This window comes from Myotis yumanensis, unplaced genomic scaffold (genome assembly GCF_028538775.1).
Source record: "Myotis yumanensis isolate MYYU_CA2020_CCGP unplaced genomic scaffold, mMyoYum1.0.hap1 SCAF_15, whole genome shotgun sequence".
Classification (NCBI taxonomy): Eukaryota; Metazoa; Chordata; class Mammalia; order Chiroptera; family Vespertilionidae; genus Myotis; species Myotis yumanensis.
The window spans coordinates 22,483,266-22,509,936 of NW_027223766.1; the positions used below are offsets into that span (position 1 = coordinate 22,483,266).

The 26,671-nt window shown below is 42.3% G+C and overlaps 1 protein-coding gene across 11 annotated transcripts in view; it reads left to right on the plus strand.

The window, feature by feature from the left end:
- ASPH (aspartate beta-hydroxylase) overlaps nt 1–26,671 on the plus strand; it is a 173,913-nt gene that overhangs the window by 136,577 nt on the left and 10,665 nt on the right. For all 11 annotated transcript variants that reach the window (XM_070391973.1, XM_070391975.1, XM_070391974.1 and 8 more), the window contains 5 exons: nt 3,248–3,398; nt 5,985–6,121; nt 12,570–12,668; nt 14,712–14,801; nt 19,226–19,363. In XM_070391973.1, the coding sequence (XP_070248074.1) occupies nt 3,248–3,398; nt 5,985–6,121; nt 12,570–12,668; nt 14,712–14,801; nt 19,226–19,363 (615 nt within the window). The remainder of the gene's footprint in view (nt 1–3,247; nt 3,399–5,984; nt 6,122–12,569; nt 12,669–14,711; nt 14,802–19,225; nt 19,364–26,671) is intronic.

Here is a 26,671-nt window from a genome sequence, read left to right on the forward strand (position 1 = left end):
ATTAGGCTCCTGAGAGCTTTTAAGAACCTCAGTTTTATAATGAGAGGTTGCAAGTGTGCTTAGGAAAGACTTTCAAACTATAAAAAGGAATATACTTATGCTCTCTATAGTTTCTTCCAGCTGGCTTCTTTCTCTCCGGCTCCCTCCCCGCTGTCTCCGGCTCCCACCATCTCCGTTTCCATCTGACTTTCTCCATCATCCAGTCCTCATTTCAGGCAGCTTTCCCACCTCCACCTGTAGCTGCATAACCCCTTGCGTGCCACACCGTGTTCGGGCCCTGCGATTGTCATGGGCTCTCCAGAGGTCTCTGTCCTGGTGGGTCTTGTATTCCAGTGGAAGACGTTTTAAAAGTTACTCAAATTATTTAGTGAAAACCCACGATATGCCAGGCCCTGTTTAGGCACCACAGATGCAGCTGTCAACAAAACATGGATGTTTATTGTAACGGCAGAGACAATGCATAAGACAAATGTGTAAATGTCTACGCCTGCTAGTGGTGAGTGCTAAGGAGAAACAGCATAAAGCAGAGAACAGCACTGGACGTGGGAGGAGGTGGAATACGGGATGGGGGCAGGGAAAGCTCTCCCGAAGAGGTGACATTTGAGCAAAGCCCTGAAAGTCTATAAATAAATGTATATTCGAAGAATGTTACAAAGTGTTAAAAATAAATATTAGATCCTTGGACATAGTAATGCATGCCATAAGAAAAGAAGGGAATGGGATAAAGAGCGCACCTGTTAAGATTTGGGGGCTGCAGGTCATGTGACAGGGCAGGCAGCACTTCAGATCAGGTGATCAGAAAAGGCCTTGCTAGGGAGGGACAAGTGGCTGAGAGGAGACCATGTTGTGGAAGGAGCTGGCGGGGCAGAGGGAGCAGCAGGGCAAAGGCTGTGGTGCAGGGAGGCATATGCTCCAGGACAGAACGGAGGGCCGCGGAGGGACAGTGAAGTAGGACCGGTGAGGCCACAGGGCCTTCCATGTTGCATCTTCTATGCACTGGGAAGCCATGGAGGGTTTACTGGAGGGCTTTTGCATGGATGTGACTCTATTTTCCTTTTTCATAAACGTTGTTGTGGTTGCTGGGTGGAGAATGGATTATGAGGGCAAAAACAGAAGCAAGAATTAGACTATTGCGAGTGCACTAGCGATGCCGTGGCTCAGGCTGTGGTCGTGGCCGTGGAGATGGGGAGCTGGGCTGAGGGCAGAGCTGAAAGGACTTGATGGGTTTAGCTGGAAGGTCACAGAAAGGGGGAATTCCAGGATGAGTCTGGGTTCCTCGTTGGGCCATCTAAGGAGAGGATAGAGGAAGATTGGTAGAGGGACAGGCTTGGGGAGGTACAAAATCAATTTGATTTTGGTCCTGTTGAGTTTGTTATGCCTGTTAGACATTCAGGTGGGCATGTCAAGTAGAACCCTGGATTCATGGAGTCTGGAACTCGGGGTAAGAGCCAGGGCGGATATACACGTGTCAGGCAGTGAAGGCCCTGCCTGGTAGCTGGAGGTCGATTCTCAGCCCTGCTGGCAAACAGCAGGTGCAGAGCTACCAAAATACTCCAGACACAGAGGAGCTAGCAGCACCCCTCCGGAGGGAGGCAGGGCCGTGACTGATGTGTGACACACACAGGAATTCACACATTTACGGACAAAACAAGTATGTTTTGCTCTGAACTAAAGGTGGCGACCACTCAAGATCCAGATGCTGGAAATTCTTCTTACCATTGTAAATGTATCAGTTAAATTTTAATGAATTAAGGTTATCAAAAATTAATGCAAATAAATTCCTCTTATCCATATTACATACCAGGTTTAGCAGATAGCAACTGTATCATTTTTGTAAATTAATTTGGTCAGTAATCCTGCCAAATTGCCAAATTGTATTGCTATTAAACCAGAGAGAATGTGTTTCCAAAAGCTCATGCTCATTGAAATAAGTGATGTGCTTTATCACTGGTATTGATAGTCATTTGGTTAAAGAAAGCATATTAACTAGAGAGAAGATGATTGGTGCAAATGCTAATTAAATTATGGCAGAAATGCGTTGTGCTTTAGAATGTTTCTTTATATGTAGTATTAATTATGGATACCAAAATCCAAATAAATGCACTAATTTTTACACGTGGTGATTGCTATGTTTGCATCCACATGTAACACTAGGAATTTGAGATTTAGGCCTCAGGCAATTTTTTTTTTTTATCTCTAAGCTATTATGCTACAAGGTGTTACTGATATTTATGTATTGCGACATAAAGTAAAATTTAGGCATGATAAATTGATTTAATGCGTAGGAATTTTAAAAACAAAAGTTCAATGGAAGATAGTTTGTTATTTTTTAAAATTCTTACCCAAGGACATGGTCAGAGTAAGGAAGGACGGGACGATGGGCAGGGAGAGAGAGAGGCACAGGGGGAGGGAGAAACATCCTTGTGAGAGAGAAACATCAATCTGTTGCCTGGCAACCTTTTGGTGCACAAGAAGATGCTTAACCAACTGAGCCACTCTGGCCTGAATAAATGATGACTTTTTCATTCTTTGTTAGCAGATTATATAATTTAGAACATCCCAACAAATTTTAAAAGCTCGGCAACATTAAGTTAAATTCAAATTATAGTATGAATCATTTCTGAAATAGCAATCCCATTCTTTGGATCACTGTGAAAATAAATTTTGACTTAAGTTCTCTGAACATCAGACACCAAATCTTAGGTTATAAACTCAATTCACATTATTCTCTTACACGAACCTTTAATGTCTCTGAGGCAGAAAAATGACACATCTCCTAGGAAGGTTGGATGGGTTGAGTCACTAAAAAAAAGGCTTTACAACGTAAATGTCCTAGAACCGGTGTTCAGGTCCCTGTGCGTGGAACAGAACCCAACTCCCAGAAAATAGTTGTGGAACGAATGAATGAACTGATGGAAGACCAGGAATGATGGTCTGGAGACCTGTCTGTATGATGTTAGCATATAACATGATATACATCAGCATCAATCCTAGTATATATTAGTCTCGGGTTTATTTTTATATTCTTATCTGTAGCTTAGTAGCTAACTTTTCTTTATATTATTAAAATAACATGTTGTATTGCTTTCCTTTGTTTATCTTTTTTAGTCTCTCGATTAAGAGAAAACTTTAACCTGTCTTGAATTATTTTTAAAGCACATACAAAAGTTCACTTTTCATGAATATCTTGGGTGGTTATAAATATTCCTTGTCATGGGACATTTATTCAGTGTGGGACTTCCTTTAGTGTGAAGACGATTTGGCTGAGAAGAGGAGGAGCAATGAGGTGCTGCGCAGGGCCATCGAGACCTACCAAGAGGTGGCCAGCCTGCCCGACGTCCCCGCCGACCTGGTGAAGCTGAGTTTGAAGCGGCGGTCAGACCGCCAACAGTTTCTTGGTAAGATGGACTAAGAGAAGTCAATTCAGTCCCACAGGCCATGCTTCTACCTTGCAGAGCCTGTGCGCTCTTAGAAGAATCTAGTTACATGGAAGGAAACCCGAGTTCTAGAACCAATTTCAGGTCATTTACCCGACTGTTTCTTAGACTGAAATGGAAATCCCAACCTTGACCATTACAAAGATGCTGATGCTATTTTTACCACCCTCTGCTCCTCACCCCACCCATTTTAAAACAAGGTCAATCGGAGGCCAACAGGCTGAATAATTTGCCTAAGGAGTTATTGCTAATAAATGAATAGGTCTAGAATAAAAAACTCTTCCTGTCACGCCAAATCTCTTTTCTCTTAAACTAGAACGGCCTGATTCATGAAGGTTAAAATGATCAGTGGGACCATTTCTGTAGAGGAATATTAAGAGTTTTAGGCACTCTAAAATTTTACTTGTAAGGTTTGACTCTATAGCAAGGAAAATGTTAGAAAAAAATTTTTTTAAATCACTAAGTGCTTTGAAAAGAGCAGCATAAAGCATATTCTCTGCGTGACCCAGGCTCCCAGAGCCGAGGCAGGAAGACCGGCTGTAACCTCCCTTCATTATCACCACGCTGTGGTCCTCTCCCTCCTAACATGTAAACCGGGAAGGAAGAACCTCAGCCGTGCTAAGGTGGGTGCTAGGCTGGCTGGGTCAGTCACATGAACGAATTATCGATGCTCCTAGGAGAGGCTCGTGTAAGTAATATTCAAGACAAAATAACCTTTTTATCAGCTGCCTGGGGGATGGAATTAAAGGTCGTATGTCACTTTGGTAGATGACAGAAATCTCTGATAGAAGATGGCCCAGGTGATGATTAAAAACAGAAGAACTGGTCAGTTAAACTTATATTCCTAAGGATCCGTTCAGGGGAAGAAAAGAGTTCAGCACACATATAGGTGGAGGAGGCAAGGCTGGGGCTCAGGGGGAGGCACTCGTGTTGGGTGCACAGTCCATGTGACTGAGCTCTCCTCTTGTCTCGGGCTCCGGTATGGCATTGGTTACTGATTTGGTCCTTAAATTTACATTAATTTTGATATTTTAAAAGAAATACATAAAAATCACTCATCTAGATTACTGAATTTTGGGGCACCCTCTTGAACTTTGGTGCCTCACCGGCCTTATTCTCTTCCCAACCCTGGCGGGGAGACTGCCTAGGAGTAAATCTAGCCCTCTTCCACAGCAGTCTTTCTTAGTCTCTTCCTCTGAGTGAGAAGGAGGCTCTGTGAGGAGGGATTGTGGCAGAAGATGTCAGTGAAGGGGATGCAGGGACGAAGTTCACCCCCAGTGGAATAGGGTGCCATGATGCAGAGTGGAAGGGATGGGGGGGGGTAGCAGCAGGAGGAATTTTCAACTCGGGCTTTATAGTGATTCATAGGGAAGGTTCAGAAACAGAAGAAACGTGTGACATTAGTCTGGGTTGATGGGCGACAGAAGGGATACTGAGTCAGACCTGTCAGTGAAGGAATGAATCGCTGAGCAAACCCATCCCAGCTAGGCCAGCAATGGGGAGCCAGCCTCGGACCAATGGGTGATGTTTTGTGCCAAATATTTTATCTGTGAGTGGGACGTTAGCTATTGATGGTCCTAAATGCTCGTGGTTAATATTCAGTTTGTGAGCAATTGAGCCCTTTAGGTAATTAATTGTGTCATGTATACTAGTCTTACATTTGCACATTTTCTTATACTCGATGTGTCTTCCCAACTTCAGCAAGGAGTAATGACAATTGGCCCCAGAAAATTTAAATTTCCATCAGATAGCCTTAAAAATGAATTGAAGCTAGGGTTTCCATGACTCACGCGTGTGTAGCATCCTGCCTTCCAGCAGAGGGTCCCATAACACTGGATGATGTCTCCTCCGCTGAGTGAATAGGTCCCCACCTGGAGATGAGGACACTCTTCATGGGAAACAATGTCAGCAGGGTTCCTCAGGGCCTCTTCCAGCTTCACACAGGGTGCTAGACCCCGAATCAGTTAGATTTTTAATTTGTTCTCTATTCATATTTTTAAAATTAATTGTAATAAACGAAAAATCTCAGTAAAACTTTACAAGGAATTGGTAACGGAAACTTTCTTAAGACTGAATTTGATATAAAAAAAGCAAATGTTAATGAATTTAGAAAATAGGAAGGTCTTTACGTTTTTCCTTTTTTAATTAAATTTATTGGGGGACATTGGTTAATATGATCATATAGGTTTCAGGTGAGGGTTTCTATGTTATAAAATTATATATACATATATTCATATATATATATATATTCATATATATATATATATATATATATATGACGGGAGAAGATTTGACTTTGAGTGGTGGGCACACAGGGATGTATTTAGAGTGTTTATAATCAGTATTATATTTAGTGTCTATAGGAGATACCGTTGCAACTGCATGATGAAATACTAATAGGTACTTAGCCTTCCATATATAGAGTCGGATTTGAGCTGGTCTTCGGGCTCCGGTGAATAGTCTGTCTTGATTTTAGTCTCACTATAAAAGTGTATGTAATCTGTTTTTATTTCTATTGGATTTTTTTTTCTCTTCCCACCAAATCAGGTCACATGAGAGGTTCTCTTGCTACACTTCAGAAATTAGTTCAACTATTTCCTGATGACACTTCCTTAAAGAATGACCTTGGAGTGGGGTACCTGCTGATAGGAGATAATGAGAATGCCAAGAAGGTTTATGAAAAGGTGAGCAAGCAGCGGTCTTCTGTTAACTACATCAAATTATTTTGAACATGATGTTCTAATGTTATTTGTAAATTGCATTTATTACACCCAATCTCTCACTCTCTTTATTTTAAACTAGGGGCCCAGTGCATGAATTAATGAACCTTGAAAGGAACTGTGGGTTGTGAGGCTAAGGTGGGCACAGGGGCGGGTCTTGGCCCATCCTCCGCACCCCTGCCGTGGCCCCCGGTCCCATCTGCCAGCAGTCCCACTCCTGCCGCCACCACTCCCACGCACTGATAGCGCTGGCCCTGCTTGCACCCACTGCCAGCATGGAGCGATTGGGGCCAGCGCCAGCAGCAGGTGCAAGCGGGGCTGGCACTGTCAGCGCTGTCAGCGGGTACGACCAGTGGCTGCTGCCCCGATTGCCCCTCAAGAGCAGGGGGAGGTGGAGACACCCTCAGGGACAATTGGGGCAGCAGCTGTTGCTCGCATGCGCTGACAGCGCCGAGCAATTGGGGGCTGGCACCGAGCGCCCGCAGTGGGTGCAAGCAGCAGGTGTGAGCAGTGGGACTGAGGCGTGCAGGGGCTCTGAGCGATTGAGGCTGGCACCGGACGCCAGCAACGGATGCGAGCAGCGGCTGGCACTGGCAGCAGGTGTGAGTGGCCAGTGGGACTGTGGTGCACAGGAGCAAAGAATTTTCAGTAACCACCAGAGGCTCACCCCGATGACAGTGACTGGTGCCCCACCTTGGTCTGGCGCCCCTGCTCACCTGCTCCACCATCCTGCCATGGCCGATGCCCGCCATGTTCTATGCACGCCCCCTGGTGGTCAGCGTGCATCGTAGCGACCAGTTGTTCAGTTGTTCCGCAGTTCGGTCTGTTTGCATATTAGGGTTTTGTATATATAGATTAAATTAAATGGCATGTATTATGATAGTTGACATCTTCTTAGTATTGTTTTCACATCGCCTTTTCCCCTTGATCAGAAGAATTTAGAGTTTAGTTGATACTTGGTACATCAAAACCTTCAACCTATAATTGTGGTACCTTCAAAATTTCATCTTTATTGGTCTACAAACAGCCTTTCTAAAAGTGTGCTCTATGCTGGAAGAGGAACTTGAGTGTTTCAGGAACATAAAAACACACTCTTTTCCTTTTTCCACTAGAAGTCTGGTCTAGAGAGAGGCTACAGAGCATGAGTTTCTTGGGCATGTGGAGTAAATGACTCACCTCTCAGAGGGCACTGATTCTGTTCCTCTAGCAATGATGCCTTTAAAATGATTTCTACCTTGTAATGGATGTTTCCATAAATAACCTCTAGGCCACAAGTAACTATAAAATCTAGAAAACTGTGACTCCTTCAAGCAATGAGGGAGTTCTCTTGGCGTGGAGTAAACAGGATACCAAATGAACTCGAAGCCAGAGAAAGTTAGTGCCTCAGTAAGAGAGAGATGAACACATCTGTCTATGGGTTTCCAGCTGGTGCTCTTTACATCAAAACACTGCTCTTCAGGGATAGTCAGTAGGATTCCTTCTGTTTTTAAAATGCTGGCAAGTGCAGTGTAGTGAGTTCAGCCCAGTCTGGGGACTGGTCACTCATAAAGTGGTGCTTTCTTCCTTTTATTGCTGTCGATGCTTCATTGAAAATCATTGAATTTCGGAGCTGTTGTCTTTTCACCCTGATCATAATTTTTTTTTCTATTCTGAGAGAACATAAATAAGACCTTTGCTTTTTATAGCATCTTGAGTATCTACGCAAAGTGGATTGATCCTGCATCGACTAACGTACCTGGTCCAGATCATAAAACACGTCCGTCCATGCGGGGCATTGTATTTGCGAATGGCCTAAACATGACACCGAGTGCCCTGGTTGGTTAGGGGATGCATGCTGCATCTCAAAGATTCAGAATTGTATGAATGTAACAATTGTCCAACTATATCCAATATGCCCATTGTTCTGCCACTACCAGTGGCCAGTAAGATGGAATTATAGGATCCCTCCCTCCCTCCATCCCTTCCTTCCTTCCTTCCTTCCTTCCTTCCTTCCTTCCTTCCTTCCTTCCTTCCTTCCTAAAATCATGAACAGGTATTGGCTGAGTTCTAAGCACATGTGAAGTTAAGTCAGGATCTGAAAACATTCCAGTTTCTCTCACTCACTACAGATTTTTCCTTCCTCGCCTTTTCAAAATCTTCCTTGAATACATTCACTTTTTTTTTTTTACTTGATACTAAATCTCAGATACTGCAGCGTTTTACTTCATCTTGAAAAAATAAAATTCCCCTGCTGTTGTTTATACATTGGAAATCATAATCCTATCTGAATAAGCACAACAGGATGCACAAAGTCTAAACTATAGTTGTCTAATACAACTGAGTGGATTCCCTTTTAAAGACACATTAATAGACTGAAAATACATGTGTGGTTTGCCTTTTATTTCTTCTTTCACTTCAGAGTTAATAAGCTGTGTCTAATGGATTCTCTTTCCTTAACCACAGTTTATCCTGATACGTTATGGCTCAGTCAAAGATCATTTCCAGAAAACTGATAGTGTAATTGTATATTTTTTCATTTGATTTTTAACTTTAAGTAAATTTATACGTTTTCCCTTTCTGGGTTTTTGCTGCATTTAGTTTCAACAAAGACCAACTTTAAAATGGTTAGATTTAGGTTGTTCACACCTGCAGCTCTTGGAGGTGCTCCTGTGTCTCCCTCCTCCTTCTGTGTCACCCCAATAACTCCCTAAATTCTTCCTACTCAGGTATCGCTTTGCTTATTCAATACATCTTTACGTAAGCCACCACAGAAGCCTGGGAAATGGTAGCTAACGATACAAACACAGTATGTCTTCATAGGGTCTACAATCCAGTACTCAATCACTAATTCCTCGTTATTTTCTGAGTATCTTTCAAATCCCCTCCATTTTAAACAGATTTATCCTGTCCAGGCCTGACTCCTCCTCATTCATCCACACTAGTCACAGATCTGACCATCCATCCTCAGCTTAACTCTTCAGTGGTTCCCATTGCCCAAGCAGTGGTCTTGTGTGATTCCAGTAAAAAATATTTAAGCAGCCCTCACCGGTTTGGCTTAGTGGATAGAGCATCGGCCTGTGGACTGAAGGGTCCTGGGTTCGATTCCGGTCAAGGGCACATGCTTGGGTTACGGGCTCGACCCCCAGTGTGGGGCGTGCGGGGGCAGCTGATCAGTGGTTCTCTCTTATCATTGATGTTTCTATCTCTCTTTCCCTCTCCCTTCCTCTCTGAAATCAATTTTAAAAATATTCAAGCAAATACCTGCAAAATGGATGTTTATGTATGTGTATGTACTAATTTATGATGGACATTATAAAAGCTACTCACTCCAAAATACTTCGATATTTCCGATATTTTTAAAATGTTATTTAACTGCCCAAAATATTTTCATTCTCCCTGAAAAAAAATTTTAGTAATATCAGTGTGTAATGCTATTATGATTACTAGTATATGGTTTTAAAATTTCTGGTAATGTCATGCAGTTTGTACTGTGACTAGAAATGTCAGCTATACCATTTTTTGGTTGTGTATGTGTGTAAGGAGAGAGAGGGGGGGAGGGGGAGAGAAAGAGAGAGAGAGAGAGAGAGGGAGGGCGGGAGGGAGAGAGAGAGAGAATGAGAATTTGTGTTATATTGTTAGTATTAACATCAGTCTGGGATTCTTAGAAATCTTATAGAGCCACTTGTCCTTTTCTGAGCGTTTGTTGGTTACAGCTGGATAATACAGCCTGCACATCCCTCATGCACCTGCGTGTGAACTGCAGCAAGCACAGTGGGTGATCCTAGCGAAGCAAGCAGGGAGGCAGCCTCTGGTTGCCTGATCGCCCACCCTCCCCTCGATCGCAAGTGTATCAGTGGGACGTGGGAAACTGTGCCATGCAGATGAGAGGGGAGCCCTGGAGTCTGTTGCCTACTAAATATTACATTTCAAAGACGGGCAAACAGAGGCATTTTAATTTTCTGCTCCCCGGTAGATTATCTTGATCATGCAACTAAACAGGAGCTTTTGTTTGTGTGTGTGTGTGTTTTCTTTTAATAGGAGCTTTTGTGATCTGCCTTCTGCCCTCTCTATCTCCCAGGCTCCCTTTCCCTGATGAACTCCTATTCATCCCTAAACGCCTTTCAGATATGGCCCAGCCACACCCACCCCAGAGTGAGCTAGGTGCCCCTCCGCTATACTCCCTGCATGCCTCATGCCTGTTGCTATAGCTACACTTACCACATTGCACTGCCATTGTCTGCTTCTGGGTCAGTCTTCCTGCCTTGACTGAGAGCTCCCTGAGAAAAGCGAGTATATCTCATTCATGTGTATATGTCTGGAGCCGAGAAGAGGTCTGTGTGTTCTACAATATCTAGTGAAGGAGCACCTTTGCTGATTACTTGAGATGACAGCTGTGTGTCTAGAGGAAGCAGAAATGTCATCTGTGTAGCTGTACTTCGTATAATAATCCCTTCAGAGTTATGCTACTGGAAACATGCTCGGCCTCCATCCGCTTCAATTCCGTGGGCATTTGTGGAGCTCTTCTCAGCACCCCGCCTGGGAACAGGTGCTGGGAAGGTGCGGCCGCAGAGCCTGCTTTCAGAGCTCTCACTGGGGAGGAAAGCAGCGTGCACCCATCCGCTCAGGCAGTGCAGACTTCTTCCAACCTGCCATGTGCCGGGCACTGTTCTAGCACTGGGGATCGGCAGTGAGTGTAACAGACACAATCCCTATACAGCTTATTTCATAGTAGGAGAGTGGAATAAATAATAAGTCAGATGGAGATGCAAATCGCTATAAATAAAGAGGAGTCAGGATAAGGAGTCAGGACGGGGAGGAAGCGGTCTGTTTTATATCTGGTGGTTGGGCCTAGGCTTCACTGAGATGGTAACCTTTGATCAAGGACTTTATCGAGGTCAGGGAGTGAGCCATGTGGACATCTAGAAGACTGGGGCAAAGGAGCGCCACAGATGCAAAGGTCCTGAGGCAAGCATGCCTCTGGCTTGCATTTCAGCATCAAGGAGTCCAGAGTGCCTCAGAGTAGCTGGTGGGAGGCGGGTAGGAGAGGAGGCCAGAGAAGTTAGATAGGCCAGTTCAAGGTGGGCCTCGGAGGCTGTTCCTAGAACGTGGGCTTACTCTGAGTGAAGTGGAACCCTTTTGGGTTTTGAACAGAGTGGGGATGACATCTGACCTAGGATTCGTGAGCCTATTCAGGGCCCCGGGTGGAGAATGGGTGATGGAGAGCAGGCCTGGGGTGCAGGTACGGGAGAGGTGAGACTCGGACCAGGGTGGCAGTGGTGAAGAAGGGGATAAGGGGTATGATTCTGAATATATTTTAAAGGTAGTGTTGTCTGGATTTGCCAATGGATGAGCTGTGGGACTGGATGCAAGCTGGAAAATGCTAAAGTATTTGGGTCCCCTCTCCTCACACATATCCTTCCGTGTAAGGAACCCTTCATGGCTGTGCACCCCTTTCCTACTTTGGCTCAAGTAGAAAGAGAAGCTACGGGATATTCACTCAGCCCACACCTTCTTCATCTTTCACTTTTGTCCTGTAAATTAGTTTGTTTAAGCAGCTCTCCAAGTTTAATGTTATTGTTTTGATTTCTCACTGCTAATATTTAATTTAGAGGCACTTTGCATAATTAATCTTTAATCATAATAAATGCATATGATAAACCATAATTTGATTTATTTTAAATATTTACCTGGGTTTTATCACAGAATATTGGATTTGTTCACACTTTATTCTAATGGCTAGACCTTAGCCTGACCGGTGTGGCTCAGCGGTTGAGCATTGACCTATGAACCAGGAGGTCATGGTTCGATTCCAGGTCAGGGCATATGTCCAGGTTGAGGGCTTGACCCCCAGTGTGGGGGTGAGCAGGAGGCAGCTGGTCAATGAGTCTCTGTCATCATTGATGTTTCTATCTCTTCCTTTTACTTTCTGAAATCAATAAAAAAAATATTTTTTAGAAAATGGCTAGACCTTCAAGAAATTTACGTTGAATCAGTGGATCATGATATATTACAAATGCAAACTAAGTTTTCTGTTAAGGTAATGTATAAGGCATGTATGTAAAGGAGTGTATAATCATTCAGAGTTGACTTTAAGATAGCAAATGTAGTTTTTCTTGATTACTAAAAATATATTGAAGTCATAACAATCGACAGATGTTTTGCTTATTTGCATTGTTAAAGTAGCAGTCTAGCAGTCGTTGCCTTTTCACAGTTATTCCTTCATTTTTCAAGAACTAATGTGTGGGTGTGAAAACATTGAGTTGAGAGGAAATTAGGCCATTTAAGCTTAATATATTGCAATGAAACTAAACACTACTGTTTTAAACTGTATCGTCATGATCCAAGTAGAGCAAAGCTAATTAGAATTTGTTTTGACAGTCATTTGTAGAATTTGTAGTCAATCACAGTAGCTTCTTTTTCTCTTTGCGTTTAGGTTCTGAAAGTGGCGCCAAATGATGGCTTCGCTAAAGTACATTACGGCTTTATCCTGAAGGCCCAGAACAAAATTGCAGAAAGCATTCCCTATTTGAAGGTAACTGTCCCGGCCCTTGCTCTTTGTTCATTTTCCGACTGTTCTGAGTCAATCTATGCATTGTACAGTGATTGGCATGCACTGCTGAGTCTTCTTATGGTGAAAATGTAAATCTTCTGACCATGACATTCATAGGCCCGTGTGGACCTTCACTGTGATTGAGAGTATCCAATGTAGAAACACCAACAGTATGAGCAGCGACTCCTGGAAAAGACTTTATGAAGAAATCTCTAAAACTGAAGTGGTTATTGGTTTTTATTGAAACTTAAAGGTAGACCAAAGTTACTGACATATATTCTAAAATATGGGCAATGAATTAAATGATTGAAACTAGTTCGAATAGGGCTCAGGACAGCTTATACAAAGTGAGGTAAAAAATGCACACTGAATAGGTCAAACTCCAAAAAGCCTGGTAGCTCAAAATACTCAGATTAAAATATGCTGTCATTTTCCCCTCATATCCAGTTGAATCTTTGTCAGCGGGCTAGCATCACATTTGGTCTAGCTCAGGGCTACCGGTGGAACTGCCTGCACAGTGGAAATGTCCTCTATTTGTCCTCTCCACTCTAGTAGCCACTGGCCACACGTGGCAACTGAGCACCTGAAATGTGGGGAGTATGACTGAAGAATTGAAATTTTAATTCTAATTAATTTTAAATTAAATAATGACATGAGCCAGCAGCTACCATATTGGACAGGTAGCTGATTGAATGTCAATGAACATTTTTTTTTTTTAAGTAGTAGTATATTATACTTTTATGATCTCTTTTAACACAGGGCTTAAATCAGAGGTACCAAATAACAGCCCACTGATCGCAAATAGCTTGCACATTATATTTGGCCAACATAACTCTTATTAAAAACAATTTTAATTGCTTGCCTGTGTTGAGAATCTGAACATTTTATATAATTATGCAGATTTCTGGTTTCTCATAAAAGGTCATATCTCGCCCACATCCCAGCATGAGAGTGAGGTAAGCATGCACCCCACAATCTGTCTTGGCTGTCACTGGGCCTCTGCAGATTTTTCCGTCCCCTGCCATGACCCTGTGGGCATGTGTGTTTCTCTGACTTAAGGTGTTCCCCTTAGGTTTCCTTTGACACAGTCAGGGCCTAGCAGGACTCTCCCTGCTTCAGAGACGGGGAAATGGGGGGCAGGGTGGTCCATTAGCAACTGAGGACATTTATTGGGGTGTCTCTCAGTCCAGAACCCTGACCACAGCTCTGCTTCTCTCCGGTTTGTTGCAGCTACTCCTCAACATTATGCACATAAAATTTCTTCCCAGGAAAACAGGCTTCTTGTGAAAAGGCCTCAAAGATGCAGATTTTTAAAAGGAAATCCTTGATATTGAAATATTTTTTATACCTTTGTCCTTTTTTTAAAGTTTATTCTCTTGCTTTAATATTTTCTCTTTCTTTTTACATAAATCTCCATTTCACTCCTTATGGGGGAGATGGAGATAAATATCAGCTAAGTGTTTTATAATAAGACTTGTTTAATAACAGTTACATTCTCAGAGATTCCAATTCGCTTTAATCCTATCGAATGTTTTATAAAATACTTTGTTAAAAGGTGAGGGCACATTTGTTTGTAGAGGGGAAAATATTACTTGCAGTTGGGCCTCTGTCACCTCCGGCATATATGAGTGAGTAAACATTTTGGTTCAGGCATTGTTAAACAAGCCTCTAGGTGACATATGTTTAGATTTGGAAAACCGAATAAATGTGATAGGTACCCAGCCAAAGAAATTATTTGGAATATTGAAATATGATCACATCCACAGAGACAATTCACAAAGGATCGTACTAATTTTATGGGCTAGTCTGCTGTTAATTAATGATGAATGTATTGTTAAATTTTAACTTTTACTACCTCCTTTTGGTTTTGCATTGTAAATATTGACCGGTAATCTAATTGCCAAACTTTAATGTTGAGATGAATTTGTCTGGTTCTTTGATTTTCAAATGGTATATAAAGATTAAGTAAATCAATAAATTGACTGTGGTATTCTTTCATAAATGCTAACACTGCCTTTTCTACAGGAAGGAATAGAATCTGGGGATCCTGGCACTGATGATGGACGATTTTATTTTCACCTGGGGGATGCCATGCAGAGGGTTGGAAACAAAGAGGTAATGTGTTTATGATGTTTCTGTTCTAAAAGAGGATAGAGCAGGAGTAAATTATTTCTAAGAGAAAGTTATTTTTTTAACATGATTTTTTGAAGGTGATGATTTAAGTTTTTTTGAAACAACCCAACAACTCTTACTTAATCCTATAAAGAATTTCTGGGATTTGGCTTCTGTAGTTTCTTTCAAGAAAGTATCTGAATGAATAATCATAAGAGCAGTCTCTAAATAGGAGTGTGTGTGTGTGTGTGTGTGTGCGCCTATGTGTCTATGTGTATGTATAGAATGGTAGACATTGCCTTGAAAAATATTTTTTAAATGTGAAATAGATATATTTGAAATTGTTTAAATATTTAAAAATATTTTAACAGTTTGCTTAGATTTATTTTTATTTGGGAACTTAAAAAGTGGTTATTTTAGAATGAAGTCTTTATTCAACTGATTCCTAAGCTCCCTGAACCCCATGGTTAATTGTGTAAATTACCCTGTGAAATATTTAATACAAGTTTAAGATGAATACCTGTAGGAATACTAATAACAGGTACTGACTCAGAAAATGTAGTAACTAAAACAGGTTACATATTTTCTTTGTGGCTGTTAAACATTTTCTGAGTACAATGTCAGCTTCTTTAAAAATAACATTAGATCGCCCTAACCGGTTTGGCTCAGTGGATAGAGAGTCGGCCTGTGGACTGACGGGTCCCGGGTTAGATTCCGGTCAAGGGCATGTACCTCGGTTGTGGGGGCATCCCCAGTGGGGGGTGTGCGGGAGGCAGCTGATCAATGTTTCTCTCTTATCGGTGTTTCTAACTCTCTATCCCTCTCCCTTCCTCGCTGTTAAAAAATCAGTAAAATGTATGTTTTTAAAAATAATAACATTAGATCATTAGTCATGATGTGTAAATGCCAAAAACTCTCCCAATCAGTCCACCATGATTGACAGGACATTGCTGGACAGTGAAGCCCACCTCCAGGTAAGTGCTGCACCATCACATGGCTCTAGGCTGGGCTCTCCTTAGAGCCATGGATAAAAGGATGCAGTGAGACTCTGAATTAGAAATAAGGGAGAAGAAATTGCTGATGAGCAATCACTTTTGTGTTCCTTCATTCTTTTAGGTGTAGATGCCTGATACCTCCTTTGAATGAAAGGGATAAGAAAGATTTTGCTGCAGTGTCTTAACACTGGATAAATGTTCACGTTTGATTTCTATAAATGTGATTATTCTCACTGATTAATTTATCTTTGAACATCTCAGGGTCCAGGGCAAAGACAGATAGATCAAAGAAGTCTATGGCTTCTTCTCACATCTTAGATGAAAACAGCCCTTACTTCAAGGGCTGAACACTTGTTAGGGGCTTGGGATTTGAACCTAGGAGACTGTTCTATCCACTTACTTATAATTAATATGCACAGAACAGCACAGTTCTTGAATTTTTTAAGTTCACAAGGACTCATCCTTACAGTGGAATGAAAACAAGTAAAAACCCCATGTTAGTATATTCTTTTTTAAAAAAAATAGTTATTGCTTAATTCCAGAGAGGAAGGGAGAGAGAGAAAAAAACATCAATGATGAGTGAGAATTATTACTTGGCTGCTTCCTGCATGCCCCACACTGAGGATGGAGCCTACAATCCGGGCATGTGCCCTGACCAGGAATTGAACCATGACCTCCTGGTTCATAGGTCAACACTCAACCACTGAGCCACACCGGCTGGGCAAAGCCCCATGTAGTATATTCTTGATGTTAGGTATGGAATCTGTGAACTGACTGTCATGCTCTGAGTTTGCCCATCAGCAAGCGGCCATCTTCATGTTCTCTGCTTGGAGCTCGGCTCCAGGCCCCGCGAGAGAAGCAGCCCCGCAGCCCCAGTGCTGCAGAGCCTGATTAAGGTTGCTTTTGAGGAAGGTTTTCCTAGTAGTGTGTTCCGTATGGACAGGAGTGGGAGGAAGACAGACCATGGCCGTCTCAGCAGTTCACACTCAGCTGTTCCCAACATTTCCATTACTCCCAAATCCCAGCTCTCTCATCTCCCACTCAAAGTCCAGATTTGTACGTCTGTTGCCTGCTTAATGCCACCACACAATGTCACAAAGACGACTCTCTTATCTTCTTCCTCTAACCCCTTTGCCTTCCTGGGTTCCATCTCTCATTTGATGACATTGCCGACTTCCCAGGATCTGGACTTGAATCAGCTCTAGCTCCTCCCTCTTCTCAGAGGCCTCCCATCTAGACAGGCCAGGATCTGAGCGTTAGCTTCCTAGTGTCTTTGGCGCCTGTGTCACCTTCCCTCTTGCTCAGTCTGTGTTTGTTGTCACCTTCCATGTAGCGATAGCTGTAAGAACCTGGCTGCTCTGTCTTGCTTTAGGCTTAACTTTCATTGTCCAATACCCCCTGTTGCAAAATAAAAATCAGTTCTATTTGCAAGTGAAGGCATTCACGGTCCTCCACAGGCAGGTTGCAGCCAACTGTTTGCACCACAAGTCTGTCTCCAGGCCTCACTGCGCACCGAGCCCCAGGCATAGCGGACTCTGGCTGGGGCCACCTGTTCCCTAGGTGTGGCCTGGGATTTTCTGAGTTGGAATCATTTGACCTGTAATTTCTGTGTCGTGTGTGTGTGTGTGTGTGTGTGTGTGTGTGTGTGTGTGTAACCATACCTGGCAATAATTTGAAGTATAGAAAACACATTTACTAAGAAGGTGCCCCCCAGCTACTCTATTTCAGTATTCTTGGTAAGAAGTATAAAAGGGAAACAATAAAGAGGAAAATTTCAAAGGATTCTAACTTGATTTTTTTGCAAATTCTTATTGAAAAGTAGTTTAGATGTGTGTGTGTGTTTTTCCTCTGGCTGAATTGGTTGGGTCCTCTATGTAATTGAAGATGATTTTACCTTCATTGAAAATATGGTTGAAGAGTAGTTGTGGAGCAAATTGTCAGGAGCTGTGGGTTATAGTTAAAGATTGTAGCCTTTTTAAACCTCAGCTTCACCATTTATAAATTGTAGATATTTGCAGTTCTTAGTAAGATCAACTGCTGATCACATGTAAAAGCAAGTAAACTGAAAAGAGTTACTGAATATATGAGGTGGTACTGCTATCACACTTGATTTTTCTAATGAAAGAATTTTCAAAGTATGAATTTTAAGATGTAAAAGTCACTATAGTTTACATTTAAAGTATATCTGGAGTTTTATGAACATCTTTTTATCTGCTTGGTATTAAAAGGTGGTGTTTAATTGATTAAAATGTGTATTTGAAATCACTCTTTAAAAGTAATCATTAGATCAGATTTACAGTAACAGAGGGGTTATTATTGATAGATCACTACATTGTCCTCTGCCCTGAGGACAGTAGAGTGTGCGCCTGGGGGAAACCTGTGGGGAGGGCCTCACGGAGAGCATATGGCCGGACATCATCTGAGGGAGACAGATGGAGCAGCGCAGTCTGCAGCCAGCTGTCCCTGAAAGGGCTAGTCTTCTTGGGGGCCAGTCATATCATGTTACAGCTAGCCTCAAGCCACAGATGTTATCCTTATGGCAGGGGATAAAAAAAGGGAACAAAATCCCCCTTTAAAAAAAAAATCCTATATGGGCTATCACTATATTAATGCAAACTCAGAATACGATTTCCTTTTGTCTACTTAATTTTTAAAAAAAATATGTCTCTTTTTATTTTTATAAATATATTTTTTATTGATTTCAGTGAGGGAGAGAGAGAGAGAAACATCAATGATGAGAGAGAATCATTGATCGGCTGCCTCCTGCACACCCCACACTGGGGATGGAACCCACAACCTGGGCATGTGCCCTGACTGAGAATCGAATTGTGACCTCTTGGTTTATAGGTCGATGCTCAACCACTGAGCCACACCAGCCTGGCTTGTCTACTTAATTTAATGGAGGAGGATTTACACTGTTTCTTTGGGTGGCCTTCCTAAAAACGGACACAAAAAGAAAATACATGTGAAAAGAGGAACTCTTGATTTTAGAATTCTAATTCAATAAATGCAGATATCTTTGAAGAAATTAGCAAAATTGCCATTCTTTTAAAAGAAAACTCAAAAACAGAATTTAAGAAATAAAAGCTAGACTATATAGTCTATGTCACTGTCTAAAATTGTTGATTACTCAACAAGTAAGTCCTCGACTCTACTGAACACTGAGAGAGACCAGAATGCATGCAGCATGAATCCTGTGTTAAAAGACCACACAGCCTCAGGCTGGAAATGAAATCACACATTCACTTATCATAATGGGTCATAACCAGGGACCCAATACAATAACAGTTTTCACCAGTGTAACAGGTTTGGGCACACCTGACCAGCAAGCTCTTTATTTAAATGTTGCAAAATAATACTTGATTATTAGTGACTTTAATTTTAAAATGAATAAAAACGCCTCGTTTGCAGTTCATTTTTCTGTTCTTTCAGGCGTATAAGTGGTACGAGCTTGGGCACAAGAGGGGCCATTTTGCATCTGTTTGGCAGCGCTCGCTCTACAACGTGAACGGACTGAAAGCCCAGCCTTGGTGGACCCCAAAAGAAACAGGCTACACTGAGCTGGTGAAGGTGAGTGTTAACTCAGACTGTCTGTCTCCTACTCACAATCAGGATGCTTCCGTGGAAAAGAATGTCAGGGCAGAGAAAGAGTTTATATCCAGTGACATTAGCCAAAAGTTTAGTTGAGATGGTGAAGAAAGAAATTTTTCTTAAAGAGCAGTTCTCACACACTTTTGCTTCAGTACTCCCTCATACTCGTAAAGATGATTGAGCAATCTTTAGGTAAATGTTATACGTTTTTCCAATTTCTGTTTTCGAGAATATCTTGAATAAAATGTGTCTGTAAGACTTTAGTGATTAATGTGGTCTACTTGGGGAAAAGAAAGGTTGCAATGTGCTCTCAATGTACTTACAATGAATAAGTCTTACCTGACCATGTTTATTCTGTATTTCACTGTAAAAACACACTTTATAATCATCATAAACAAATTGTGATCCATAACAATCATCATAATCCAGTGTACAGTCAGCTGCCATCAGTTAGCCTCCGAATATCTTATTAATCAGAAAAGCATAGTGTGGCGACAGTGAATGCAGATTGCTTTAACGTTGTTCTATTCCCAAAGCAGAAACGGTCTAGGGAAAATAGCGTCCCTGATACATGTACTACCTTTAGCGTTGTTGGTGATTCTTTTCTTTGAAAAGTCCATCCTCTCTCAGATTGTATCACACTGAGCTCTTCCGGTTCTCCCTCTCCCAGCAAATCTTTTTCTCTTGGTCTCTTTGTGAGTTTATTTCTCTACTGTAGCTTTTAGGATGCTTTCAAGTTCAGGTAACAGAAATGCAGCATGACCCTGGCTTACACCAGGAGGAATCTGATTGGCTCCTGTGAAGGAGGCCTGCGGTAGGGCAGACCTCGGGGCTGTGTAATTGGGGAAGGTTTTCCTGTCTGTGCGCCTCCTCCGCCGTCAGCTTCGTCCTAGTGCCAGCTTTCTTCCCGATGGCTGCCAGCAGCAACCAGAATGGGGCGGGCGGGGGAGAGTGGGAAAGGATTTGGGGGCTTCTTAACATTGTTCAGCACCACACCAGCCCTACATGGCCTTCTAGAAACCTCTAAGCCAGTGGTTCTCAACCTTCCTAATGCCGTGACCCTTTAATACAGTTCCTCATGTTGTGTTGACTCCCAACCACAAAATTATTTTCGTTGCTACTTCATAACTGTAATTTTGCTACTGTTATGAATCATAATGTAAATATCTGATATGCAGGATGTCTTTTCATTGTTACAAATTGAACATAATGAAAGCATAGTGATTAATCACAAAAACAATATGTAAATTATATATGTGTTTTTCCGATGGTCTTAGGCGACCCCTGTGAAAGGGGTCGTTCAACTCCCAAAGGGGTCTCGACCCACAGGTTGAGAACCACTGCTCTAAGCAGACCCTGTTCTGTTGTTTGTAACCATGTCACATGGGTACTCACAGTTATAAGGGAGTCTGAGAAACCAAGTAGCTGGCAACAGGCTGAGGGAACAAGTTTCCAGCAGGAGAAAGACTGTTGTCCCTCTCCTTCCAGCAGGGAGCAAAAGGCTTTCCCTTCTGTCTGAGTCAACTGAAGTCACATTTCCGCTCTGGATGAGTTATTGGCAAGGGGCTATGAGATTTTCCTTAAAACAACAGGTCAACCCCTGGAGCAGGGAAAAGGCCATATTCCTCTACATTCAGTGGATTATCTGCAGGAGGGTGGATATCTGGACTAAATCAGGGTCCTGTGAGGAAGGAGAAAGAGGCACAATGGATGCTGGGAAGGTGACCTAGTGTTCAGTGCCCTCGCTGACCTAGGTGTGCTTGCAGATCCAAACGTGGATCCTCACCCAGGCATTAACATCTTAAAGTGGAAACCTTCTAAATCTGGTAGCCACCGTGCGTAGCCAAAATCCTTTTAGGATTATCACCCACATTCGGGTTTTTCTGTGACAATTAACTGCCGTGAATGGTACATTTTCATTTAAATTATCCTCATTGTGTGTTCCAGGGAGATGTAGAGGGCCATTTTCTTGAAGGCATGAAGGCATGAGACAATGTTAGTAAAAGTCATCATTTGTTTTCCCCTTTTGTTGAATGTCATAGTTGCCCTTTATTGTGTACTTTGCCATTTGGGGGGTGGGGGGCGGGGGGATGTTGGGAGACTATGCAACTCAATGAAAAAGATTTAGAGAAAAATATTCCACTGGAGTTTTTTCTTTTAGGTATGTGCTCGTTAAAATTTAGTAGGCAGTTGTCCAAATCACAAATATCAGAGCCCTAAGTGCCTTGGGGATATTTAACATAGAAATTGAAACAAAAATGGATTAAAGTCTTTGCTAGGATATAAAGAGAAAAGAGAAAAGAAATCTCTTCTAGTGGGGAAAAAAGCCGTCATACCTTAAGAAAGTTGCTCTTGCTTTTTTTGAGATTATTCTTTGATCCTCCTTATTCGGAGGTGAATTTAGATGTAAACATGCATGCATCGGAAGAACATGGAAAACCAACAGCCAAGAGCAACGGGAAACCATTATTTAAAACATCCCTTTTGTATTTGTTTTTCCTGCTACCTAACTCTGTCCTCCATTCATCCCTGGGGAAAAAGAACATCCTCGAATCGAGTCCTTTGAGTGTTTGGGTGTTTCCGAACAGCCGCTCAGATATAAACAGATAAGTTTTCCTTTCCTCATATTGTAGTTTTATTTCAGTTAGAGGTGGTCCCGGTAATATTCTGCCGATGGTGTGACACAGTACTTAAGAATGATTGATTAGAATGATAAGGCTCTCTGTCATTTGCCTTCAGACTGGAGCTTTTATTAACAGATCTATTGTGTATGAATAACGTCACCTGGACAAAGAAGAAAAGGAAGACATACAGTAATAATAACATTAGTGGTTCAACATTTCTAGCGGTGTGATTAAATATTTGAATGTTTTCACTGAGCTGCTTTTGAGATTAACTGGATTTAGAAAGAAGTAAAAATGTCAGATTTACAGTGCAATTAAGCTGTAAAATAAGAGGATTCATGATTTTATAGAAAAGTGTTAAGTATGAGGAAGTGCTGAAAGCAGCGCCTTAAGATCAGCTAATAGCTTGGTCCTATTTTTGTAATTCAAACTTTAAGCTTTTTGGAAACCAATGGTATTTTTTACTGAAAATGACAATATCACCAGGGAAGTTCAGAGAACTTGGGGAACCTGCTGGTTGTAGGCCCCCTTTTGAAAAGGAGGACTTTTTAAAGGGGTCTACAATTAGAAGCAGGTTCCTTTCGTTCTCAGCTCTGACACCTTGGGCAAGTCATTTCACCCAGCGAAGTGAAGCCTCCGTTTCTTTTATCTTTAAGTACCAAATAACGACCTCTGTTTTTACTCTCCTTTGAGCTTTTGGTAAGACTCAAAACCAAAACCAAATACAATAAAAACCCACCATCCAGGGTGTTCCTGTGTGTATTGGAATGTGAACACTGCTAAGGTTATAGGACACGACTGCATGTGATGCCAATTATAGCAATAACAAAAGGATAAAATATTTTCTATTCTTTGAAATATTTCAAACTAAAAGGCTGTTTTCTTTCTCAAAGTGAAATTGGTCGGTTTTCAGTATTTGTGAATGTGAAAAAAAAAAAAAGATGCTAAAAATTGGCTTTATGTGTGGCTTTCTTTGGGAACTCACAGTACAGTGTTTGATACTTTAGGACAATTGCAAACTGTACCTGTAGGTTGGTACTGCATTTGCAGTTCCACATGTTTGATTGGGTAGGTCATGATCTGTGGCTTACTGTTGGTACAAATGTTTGATTGAGTAGGTCATGATCTATGGCTTACTGCACATACACACAGATTGATGTCTTAACCATACACATACACGTATGTTATCGGTGAAAGTGGGGTTCTTGGGGTACTGCTAGAATAAGAATTTCTGGGGGCCCCTCCGGGAGGATGACATACTGTAGAAATCTTGATTTCTGTGGAATGAATCCCCTGAGTTTCCAAGGTCCCATTCTCCTTTGTCCCACCAAGGAACAAGTCCCAGTGTGCCTTCTTCAGGGCCAAAATCAAAGCCAGTGTCCAGAGTTTCCATCCCATGTTGGAGCAGAGTCCAATCCAGCATGAGGCTAGCTTCTTTTGAGTTCCCAGCTGCAGTCCATTAGACCATCGTGTGGGGGGGCCACATGGCCACATGGCCATGGAGGGAACACGGGCAAGTGCAAAACAAGGGAACCGAGAGAGAGAAAACTCCTTTGTCGCGGGGATTATGTATTTCCAAATTTTCATGGGCTTGTAGTGGCCCTGCCCCTTCTGGCCAGTGGTCTCTGTTCCCAGGTTTGACTGACAGGCATCCTATCTATGTCATCCTGACTTTACTGAACATGCATCTGTCTCCCCTTTGCTGCATCCCCAGTGCTTTGCAGGGAATGGACTGGAGGTTCCATTGGAAGTGAAAAGTTGCAGCTTCCTGGTGAAGCTGCCCAAATGGCCATGCTTATAATGTCTGCCTTCCCTTCGCTCCTTTCCTATTATTAATAACTAGCTGATTACAATGGTGTCACATACACATTATAGGTCATCTGCTTATCTGTTTAGCAGGTGATATATTTTGTGTAGGCACAGAAAGCCTCCCCAGCAGACTCTTAGCCCCTTAGCTTTGTGGGGTTTGCTCCTAGCTATGGCTCCCTCAGGACATAGCTCAGCACACTATTCACAGTAGGCAGAGCCACAAAGACACCTTGGTCTCTCCTCTTACCTTTTTTCGACTGACATTGTTAGCCATTGTCCCTGCTAGCCTGGACTACAGTCAGAGGACTGCGGGTCTCCTTTGCTGTCTGCATCCCAGACACGTTTCTCCTGGCAACCTGGACTGTCTTTCCTCCTGTATCCTAGAAAAAGAAACCCTGCTTCTCCCGCTGTCTAGAAAAATTAAAATTCAGTTCTCCAGACTCTCGTCTTGCCCCCGTGCTGGGTGCCTTGAGTTATCTTTTCCCTTCAGAAAGGATAATGAGAGACTAAATAGACAAAGAGACCATGTCCAGACTATACGTAAAAATAGAACCTTGACCTACAAACCTGCACTGAACAGCCCGAGAAGCCAATCCCTTATCTACAAGCAATACCCCAGGAAGCCAGCTCACCATGTGTCAGGAAGCCACGTTGCTCTCTGGTGACAATCCGGGAAGCTAAACAATAACTCATGTGTATTTGGCCCAAATGGGCTAAATGATTAGTAACTGACAGCTTCCCTAATGCTTGGCCCTGCTTCCAGCATAAGATGAACCAGAGACGGCCAAACACGCTCCTGTCACATAGGATGCTGCTTCTAGTCAGCCCGCTCACAGCTGCCCCTGCCTCCAGCCTCCAGATCAGGTACCTTGAGCGCTTCTCTCTATGGCAGCGGTTCTCAACCTGTGGGTCGTGACCCCTTTGGCGGTCGAACGACCCTTTCACAGGGGTCGCCTAAGACCATCCTGCAGATCAGATATTTACATTACGATTCATAACAGTAGCAACATTACAGTTATGAAGTAGCAACGAAAATAATTTTATGGTTGGGTCACAACATGAGGAACTGTATTTAAAGGGCCAGAAGGTTGAGAGCCATTGCTCTATGGCCTTCCTACTTCTCAGCCAGAGCACCAGTGAGGGTGGCTGACTCCCTTGCCCTAGCAAGCCCTGAATAAATAGCCTGTGCTTTTCCACTTGGTTGGTATTTATTTCCACAATAATAAATGTCAGATGTTTTCCTTTATCAACGTGGAAAACAGGAAATCTGATTAAAATGCATTAGGGCCAGCAAGAGATTGCTGCATTAATGCCACTAATTTCCCAGGAGGTTTTATTAAACTTATTGCAAAGAGAATTTGCTGTGTGGGCATTAGACTCACTATTGTATTTGCTCTGATTTCCTACCTTCAGCTCAGCACTCGGGGGATGCCCACCCCCGGTTTCTTTATAAGGAGAATATACTGCTCCCCTGTCTGATCTTCACCATGTTAAAGTACAGGCATGCTTTGGCTAAGATTTAAGTAAGCTGATTTTATCTCTAAAAGAAATCAGATAAGTTCCTAAAATAATTAACTATAACAAGCAGGCTCTCAGACAATTAAGTAAAATGTGGTATACATTCTCCTAAAGCGCCATTGTTATCAATTCCTTCTAACTCCAATTTAATGCCTAAATTGTGCCGCGTGTCTTTTCTTAATTTAGAGTCAGAACCTTTCAAAGTACATACATCTCTGGGACTTTTCAAATGCCAGTATCAGTGTTTTCTTAACAGGCTTTTTCTTAACAGCTAATCACACGGTTACTTGCTCAATCCTGTGTGTGTTAACCTGAGTTTTAAGAGTTCTTGTATTATGTGTTGCCCACATGTTAAAAGCATAGCTTTTTCTGCCTTTTTCCATGTCTATATTTTATGTTGCTCCTGTAAAATTCTTCTTACTTATTCCCGTGTCGATGTGAATTTATCTCTGATCCCCTCCATCTGCTGTTTGCTTTCTTAGCTGGAACTAGTTCTAACCTGAATCTGCATTAGTGCTATAGGCTGTGTCCCCCCGCCACCCTCCAAATTCATATGTTGAAGCCTTAGTCCCCCCAGTACCTCAGAATGTGACTGCATTGGAGATAAGGCCTTTGGAGAGGTGCTTAAGTTAAAACGAGGCTGTTAGGGAGGGCCCTAATGCAATATGTATGACTAGTGTCCTTTTAAGAAAAGGAAATTTTGACACAGAAGGGTGTGTGAGCACACAAGGAAAGACCATGTGAGGACAGAGTAAGAAGATGGCCATCTGCAAGTCAGGGAGAGAGGGCTCAAAAGAAACCAAACCTGCCAACCCCTCGAGCTTGGACTTGCGGCCTCCAGAGCTGAGAGACTCTAACCGCCTGTGGTTGAAGTCACCCAGGCTGTGGAATGTTGTTAGGGTAACCCTAGCAAACTCGTTCCATTCAGTAGTGATTTTCCTTAGCAACTCGCCTTACTTAGCATTCTGCAACGTTTACTACCTGCCTCAGCAGAAATGTCTCTCTGAATGGTCCTGTTTTCCTCCGCAGGAGAAAATATTTAAAGCTCAGCTAGATGAATTTCCATATTGAAGGGACTGCTGAGTTTCTAGCATTTACATTAAGGCATGTTGCCATAGAATTTCAGGAAACCAGAAATAAAAAGATCTTAAAATCTTCATCATCATCATCATCATCATAGCTATACTTACATACAACACTCCTTTTAAGCACATTTAATCTTCTTAGAGACTCTTAAGGGAAGTAGTAGCATTTTACCCTCTTTATAAATGAGGAACCTAAGGCACAGAGTTGTTAAGTAACTTGCCCAATATCACACAGCTAATTACATGGCAGA